Raw genomic sequence first — 8,000 nt, 5'->3', positions numbered from 1 at the left:
TTGGTGTTCCCCCGGATAGGTTAGAGGAGGTGGCTGGGGAGAGGGAGGTCTGGGATTCTCTGCTTAGGCTGCTGCCCCCGTGACCTGGTCCCGAATAAAGCGGAAGAAGATGGATGGATGCATTTTTCCATTTTTCTTTTCTTTTTTAGCTTCTCTTTTTCCTTACTCCACCCTTTGGTCAAGTGCGTGAAACCCAACATTCTAGTCACTGGATCATTTATAAATAATTAAAACCACAAGGTTATTCAACCATGTGAAGAATTTTTCTTCTGCCTGAGCTCTTCCCTTTGGACTTGCACTAAAGCCCATAGCTGTTTGCAGCTCTCCAGTATGCTGCCAATTACTTCCAGGTTCCTGGATAAAAAAAGAGTGGTTCAAGACACAGCTGCTGACATAGCATGGACTACTGAGTTTAAAAGTCCTAAAATGATGGTGATTTTATCTCTACTTCACTAAACAATAAATAATAAATCCAACTGATAGCCCGGCTGTGGCCCAAACTAAATAGAACGATAATATAATAAACAGTTTTTTGTTAGAGAAAAAAAGTAAAATGCTTGTTCTCTATTCTAATCCAGAGCATTAAAAATGCATGGCACAAGCATCATAATTCAAAACATTATCCTAACACAGCAAGCAGCAACTCAGCTGACATCATATTTGGACTGTCATTAGAGTTTATTTATACTCCATTACTGTATTTTCCTGTGAAACTTTGTGCACATTTTGATGTTATTTGGTCAGCATGACACACAAATTGGTAATTAAATAAATAAATATTATATCTAAATATACTGAAAATGTGCACAACTGCACCTGGCATTGTGTCTAAGTTTTGAAGCTACAAATGCTGTTTAAGCCTTTTGATTTTTGTCTGGATGTTATGTAAGAATCCAGGCCTGCTGCAGAAATCAAAATCACAAACAGAAAGAGCAGGAGTGGGGCAGGCGGAGGTTTACCCTGGTGCAGGTGTGCCACGGTGGTCAGTGGAAGAATCCGCGAGTTTCTCTGTGAGTTTCCCATTACGTCGTTGCGCACTCGGTGCTTGCTTGGAAGTTTAGGGTTTTTTTTCGCTGTAAAAAGAAGGTTTCTTCCCACGCACAACGGACACTAATGTTTTTGTCACTTTTTATGGAATCAAACTCAAAGTAAGGTAGGTACTTCCACACTTTAAATGCTGCACGCTCATACTGTCTCCTGCACTCGATATATTATCCATTGTTGAGCTGCACACAGCTGTTGTCACGAACGTCGCACTTGGTTACATCACTGTCATGAGACATTCTCGCAAAAAAAAATCACGGTTTTAGTAACGCAGTAACGCAGCGTTCCTACGGGAAAGTAACGGTAATCTAATTACCATTTTTGCAATAGTAATCCCTTACTTTACTTGTTACTTGAAAAAAGTAATCGGATTACAGTAACGCGTTACTGCCCATCTCTGATGGTGATAAAGGAAATAGCATACAAAAAGCGGGTCTACTCTGTGACATCATAGAGGTGCAGATGACATTAAAGGAATTCCACATGACAGACCTTCAAAACCCCTTAAGCAGTTTCATGATTGAAGTAGCAGCAAGAAGAGGCAGTCGCTTGTTAAGCTTAAAGCAGGAATGCTTTACAAACATTCAGAGATGGACTTACACACTTGCTTTACTTCTCTCGGGATAACTTTGTCGGAGATGAAATGTCAGGTTGCTAGCGAAGCTCCAAATGCTATCCAGACCACCACAGGTCCCGCATGCCACAGCCGCTCTATCACCTGATGCATACTGCTCCAACGTGCTAACGTTCTGAGGTGAGTTACGGCGTGTTGCAAGTTTTGTGAGGTGCTTTCGTGATATTTAATGGATCGGATTACATTTTTTATTTTTCTCCGATATCCGATCAAGTAATTTAGGTCAGTATCGGACCGATACGTAATATCGGATCGGTCCATCTCTAGTTATTTCTAGACCTTACCATTATCTGAAAAAGAAATAAGTAAATTATAAAAGTGGTTTACTTCCCAAATTCCATACATAAGCAATGCCTTGGTATAAACTGTACTGTTAATGTAAACTCTAAAGTTTTAAAGTTTTGTAACTGATTGAAAGCGGGCATTGAATTTGTTTTTCTTAAGACATCTCATGGTGCTCATCGTTTGTTTTCACAATGAATCCTTCATTAAGTGCAAAAACCTCAAGACTGAGCCACTTGAGATGAAATCGATCTTAAGTGTGCCAGAGTTGATCTCAAGCAGCTGTGCACGGCCCATGAAATAACATCTGAATTTATGATTAAGTAAGACTGATTTGTGTTGCCTTCTTCCAATAATCAGCTGTGTCTCATATGTATGTTTGAGAACAAAACTCCTCTACGTGAAAGGAAATAAGACGAAACAATAAATAATACAATTATACTTGAACTTACAAACAAACTACTCCAGGGCCTTGGAGTAGGGGTATGTCACCAGGGTGCAGAGGAGGCTACCCCCCCCTCTGTCCCCTTCTGGCTGCCTCTGCCTCAATTTTATCCCACAACTTAGACATTCACATTATTCACACTCTCATTACACATACATATAGGATCTTGGGGGTGGGCACAATCACGGAGTCCAAATTACCATCAGGGTGTACACCTCACCCCTGGCGTCGTTGCCCACCTCTCAATTTTAAATACACTTAGACATTGAGGGCTATCAGGAGGGACCATGCGCTTACCTGCTGCTCTCTGGCAGGTAACTCCAAGCCCTCCTGGGTTTTAATTGCACCTTAGAACACACATGCATCAACACTACAATGAGCGGGTGGAGGGAGGTTTGGAGTCTTCTCCCACCCCCATTCTCTGCGGCCTGCTGGAGCGGGAGGGCTAGGTGGAGTTGGCCGTCCGACTGCGGTCTGGAGTGTGGGGCCTCCCTGCTGCTACGGAGTCGGGGTGGTCTGCCTCTCCCCACCGCAGGGAAAAGGGTAACACCACCTGTGTCTGGGTGCAGTTCCCCCCTCCAGGGGCGGGGGCACCTAAACCCGGTTTGTAGAGTACGCTTGGGGAGTGTGATCGTGTGTACAGCGTCTCTTTATGTCTGTCTCCACGTTGGTTGAGTGTGGAGTGAGTGCATATGAGAGCATGAGGGGGGGAATGGATGTTTGTATCTGTGTGTGCCTGTATGTCTGTGTCTATATGTCAGGCTGGGTATCAGACGCCACCTCTCTGGGGACACCTCAGGCCCTCCAAGGTATGGAGGCCTATCTCCACCTACCACCACTTCCCCTGCCGGTGGCGGACTCCCTCAGGTGTCGGTGCGTTGGTGGTTCTTTGTGTCTGGGGGTGGGCGTCCAGGTACACACCGGCTCACTCCTTGGCGGCCGCTTATCGGGGCCTGGAGCGCTCGGGCCCCTTTGGAGGTGGGGTGCCCCTTCGGGGGTGGGGTGCCCCCGGCCTCTCGGCCTGGGGCTCGGTCACTCAGGCACAGCTGGCGGCCGGCGGAGCTCATGGGCGCGTCACTGCAACTCCCCCTGGCTTCTGCTCCGCGGCTACTGAGTGAACCCTCATCTGGGACTCTCCTCAGCTCTTACTGGAACAGTGGCGCGGCTGCCCCTCTGTTGGTCTTCCATGGTCTCTTGTGTTCTGGGGGCCTCTGGATGTCTGGAGTTTTGATCTCCTCCATACCTGCTTCACACCCTGGAGGACGGGGCTGTGGCCCCCCCACACTCCCTAGCAGATCGTTACATGGAGAAACCTTTGGAATACAAGCGCGCTGATCCACACAGGTATGCACACGGGTGTTCACTGCTCATAGACCCAAATTACACCTTTCTTGGCTGCTACTTCGAAGCACATCTGTCCTGCGTGCTGCACAACAACATTGAATATTTAGTATTTACTGCTGTTTACACTTAGCTAGATTAATGCGATGGTGTTGTGTTTAGTATGTTGCTTTGGTTTTTTTTTTGTTTTTTTTTGCTTGTTTTCTATTCTTCTCTCAACAGGTGATCCAGGAGATTTTTATTTTTTTCTCCCCCCCTTTCTCACTGTCCCTCTCCCCTTCTGTTTTTCCTTTCCTTCCTCTTTCTTTCTCCCTTTCCTATCCCTCACTCATTTCTGTCCCGTCTGTAACATCTGAAAATAAAATATAATAAATAAGAAAAACAAAGATCGACCAAATGGACCAATACGGCAATGCCACGATGATCCATTTGGCAAAGTAAATCCATTGGGTATCCTTGTTGGTCTTCAGACAACAATTCTGATGGCTAAAGAACCAAATGGGACAGGCGAAAAAAAAAAAGAACTTACAAACAAACAAAAGACATGTGTAACTTAGAAAAACTATTTAGACAAAAATCAGAATAAAAAACAACTGCACATATGTGAAGCCATGATCCCTTCACCAAAGAAAGATTTTCAGGAACTCCACATTCTCTGAGCAAGAAATAATGAATCACTCCTGAGACACCATTGTACTCTTCAAACCATGCTTTCTTTTTGAAACCATCTGTACAGCTGGGAACCATCCACAGTCTAGAAGAAGAGCTAATTTTCTCCTGCCTTCTCTTAATTATTCACAAAATGTGTGTTTGCAGTAGTAATGCATCTTTGGGACTGTGTTTGTGAAAGTGCTCTCCGCTGAGCCAAAATGGAGTTTTCAGGATGCCAGAGACAATTACCAGGCTTTAAATGGCCCGTCATTACAGTAGTTTTTATGTCGACATCGAGAAAGAAGGAACAAAAAACTTTTAACAATGAAAAAGAAACTATGTATAGCAATTTTGTGTGTTTGTTGTTGTAATATGGTGTCATATTTAGCTTTGACATAAAGATTACTAAGAAATACTGACTGACAGTTCTGTCCTCATGCAGTTTCTGTTTAGGCCTCTCTGCCTGAAGGCCTTGTAAAATGACTTTAGGCTTTAGAAGAACTGAAATCCAACTTTACTTGCTGCAGCTGTTCTTACAAAGTACATACTAAATAAAATGTACACGGTATTTACAGTGAATATGTCTGCACTTATACATATTCACTAATGTTTCATGTATAATTAGTGTGAATGTTTATCAGCATTCACAGTATTGTTCTTTTAATCTTTATTATTCCATTTTATATATTCCATACGTTTTCAGCATCTATCTTCTTCAACACCGTTCAACTTAGAAAACCCATTCAACCACCATTAGATTCCTCTTCTTTAGGACATTACTGCTTGTATTTTTCTCATTTTTAACATTTATAATTTTTAAATTATTCAACTTTATTCAACAAAAATTTTCCATGTAATTCAAAGGGAGGATCTTCAAATTCTCATTCACCTTACTCGTCTTTCAACTCTAACTACTTCCATACACATTCACATAGAGACACCATTAAAACTTTAAAACGAAGCCAAGACATTGAACTATTCAGCTTGTATTTATCTATTTATCATTTTATTTTAATGAAGTTTACTTTAAGTGTTCAGATTTGTACTCATTTTTATTTGACTACATTAAAGTAATCAAATAAAGACAGTTTTGATAGAGCTCCTGATGTCAGATGGTAGGTTGGGGTTGCCAGAGGTTGTGCGTTTTCTCAAGTCTATTTTCTGTGAGACAAATTCTAAAGGATCTTCTCGATGGCACAGCGGATGCTGGTCAGAAACACGTCATTTCCCTTCTTGTTGAAGTGAATTCCGTCCTGTCCGAATAGGGTTTCGTCATAATATTTCAGGGAGGGATGTTCAATGATGAAGCCTCCAAAGGAATGAACTGCCTTTCTCATGATTGAGTTTACAGTTTTTTCGCCCATGTCCATAATGTACTTTGGATTTCTGTACCTCCACACTTGGCGTTTGTTGATGCAGGAATATAGGATTGTCATGGAGGGGATCCTTGCATGCAGTTCAGTCAAGTCTTTAGTCATTGCAGAGGAAAGTTCCTGGGCGGATACGAGTCCCAAGTCGTTCCCGCCTGCATGAATGACCAAAATATCAGGTGGACTCTTTCTGGACATCAACTCTGCATCAAAACGAAGAAGGACGCCATCCCAGCGCATCCCTGTTTTTCCAAACCAATGAACATTGGCATCAAGTCCAAAGTTTTCTCCAAACATGTGGCGTGCTGCCCATTCTCCTCGCTTTATGTAACTTGAGCCGATGATCCATATGTTAGGTACCCTCTTCTGTGTCTTGCTCACTTCAGTGTGACTGCAGGGTTTCTCTTTTGAGAAACGCCGTTGCTTCTTTGCTGTGGAGAAGCTTCTTTTGTCATCAAGTCGATCCTCAACTTCAGATCGCTTTCTTTTTGATGCAAGTTTGTTGCTAGTTAAAGCAGATTGATCAACCAATGATAGTTTCATCACACTGGGTGGACTTTGCACTCCAGTGGAGAAACTGCTCCGTACTTGGCTTGTAGACACTGGCTGTTGGGTTGGATCATCTTTTAGGCTCAAAGCCTTCATCATTCTAATGATGGTCTTCATCGAAGATGAAGAGTATTTCTTTGATAACCCAAGCATGATATCACAGCAATGACTTCAGGGACTTTTAAAAACCTTTTGTCAAGACGTGTGAGAATTGCAACTATAAGCTCCGAACTGAAAAACAACAATGAAAAGAGTTGAGGTTACAACCTCTATTTAATGATCAGCTGATCGGCTTTTCTGTCGGGAGTCCGTCTCTCTTCTTTGTTTTTGGCCCACTTTGCACCAGAAAGAGGAAACCAGCGGCTGAACAACAGCAGCACGTTTAAGCTTGATAAACTGTTGTTAGAATTTATTTAATATTACTTTCTACACCAGGATCCTTTTCTACACAGCTGACGGCTGTAACTGTGCAGGGGCGGATCTAGCAAAGTTTAGCCAGGGGGGCCGATAGGGCATTAACAGGGAAAAGGGGGCACAAAGACATACTTTTCTTTCTTATTTTCATTTAAAATGTCTGACTGTTATTAAATAATTATCTGAATCTTACACCCAAAGTTTTAATCTGATGTAAAATGTATAGAAGTCCATTACTGTATATAGTAACTGTTAAGTCTAATATACCCTAGTAAGCTATAGTACTTTTTCCTTTGGGAAGGTACCATCTGTGCAGTCTGCAATTTTGTTGAAGAAAGATGTTGAATCTATTTAATATTTCTTGAAAAATAATTGATTTCTGTGCATTTTTTTTTCACACTGCATCAAATTAAGGTTGATTACGTCGATTAAGCATCATGAGGTGGAGCGTGAGGGGTGGTTCCCTATTTTTTATTTATTTATTTTTGTTGCTGGGAGTTGGAACCCTATTAGTTAGGTTGCTTAATATTTACGCAAAGTACTCTTTAAAATACCAGAATAGGGAGGATGGTGTAGGTTTAAGTTTATTAGATTGATCAGTATTGCTGAACTATGAAATATTTTTTTTTGCATACAGGTATAACAGAATAGCTTTAGTGTAGTTGTTGTTTTAAACTTGAGTATGAACTTATACAAAATGCAGCAAGATATTTAAAAAAAACAGTTTTGTTGATTAAAAAACACTGTTGCGACCCGTCTAGGGCCAGGCCATAACATGAGCGAGGCACTCGCTTCCCCCCCAAGACCCAAGCAGTCACACGAAACCAATCCGTTAGATATGAGGTGATTTATTTACAATGTGAATAAAGAGAACCAAAACGGGAGTGTCAACACTTCAGGGTGAGCCAAGGCCAAAACAATAAACAAAACAAACCTACACAAATCCCGCACCCCTGACCTTACCAAAACAAAGTCAAAAATAAAGACAGAGTCTGACCTCCTTAACTAACTCAAAACAGGAGAAAACGGGTGATCAAAAGAAATGGCAGCTCACCCCTACCCACTCCACTTCCACAACTTTCAAGCGTATACTGCAGCCAGCGGCTACCACAGGACTACTGCTGGGTGATGAGGAGAAACGCGAGGGCCTCTCCCGCTGTAGCACTCCAGCCTCCTTTTAATGGGCGGGTCCTCCAGCTGGATCCAATCACGCCGGGGCAGTATATCCACGCACCAATCGGAACAGGGCCCTGGCACAGCTAAATTAACA

At 42.4% G+C, this 8,000-nt stretch overlaps 1 protein-coding gene across 1 annotated transcript; it reads right to left on the bottom strand.

The window, feature by feature from the left end:
* Positions 1-5,572: 5,572 nt before the first annotated feature.
* Positions 5,573-6,469, bottom strand: LOC146700469 (uncharacterized). The gene has a single exon (XM_085471306.1). It carries the CDS (start codon positions 6,467-6,469, stop codon positions 5,573-5,575), a length of 897 nt encoding a protein of 298 aa, XP_085327432.1.
* Between the last annotated feature and the right edge of the window lie 1,531 nt (positions 6,470-8,000).

This window comes from Copadichromis virginalis, linkage group LG10 (genome assembly GCF_057382275.1).
Source record: "Copadichromis virginalis isolate Kocher_CV1m ecotype Utaka linkage group LG10, C_Virginalis_male_GT1.1, whole genome shotgun sequence".
In the NCBI taxonomy this organism is placed as follows: Eukaryota; Metazoa; Chordata; class Actinopteri; order Cichliformes; family Cichlidae; genus Copadichromis; species Copadichromis virginalis.
This window is presented reverse-complemented; position numbering and strand designations above follow the sequence as displayed.

What these genes read in the sequence shown, in the direction of transcription:
- LOC146700469 (XM_085471306.1), bottom strand. Translation starts at nt 6,469, where the DNA reads ATGCTTGGGTTATCAAAGAAATACTCTTCATCTTCGATGAAGACCATC.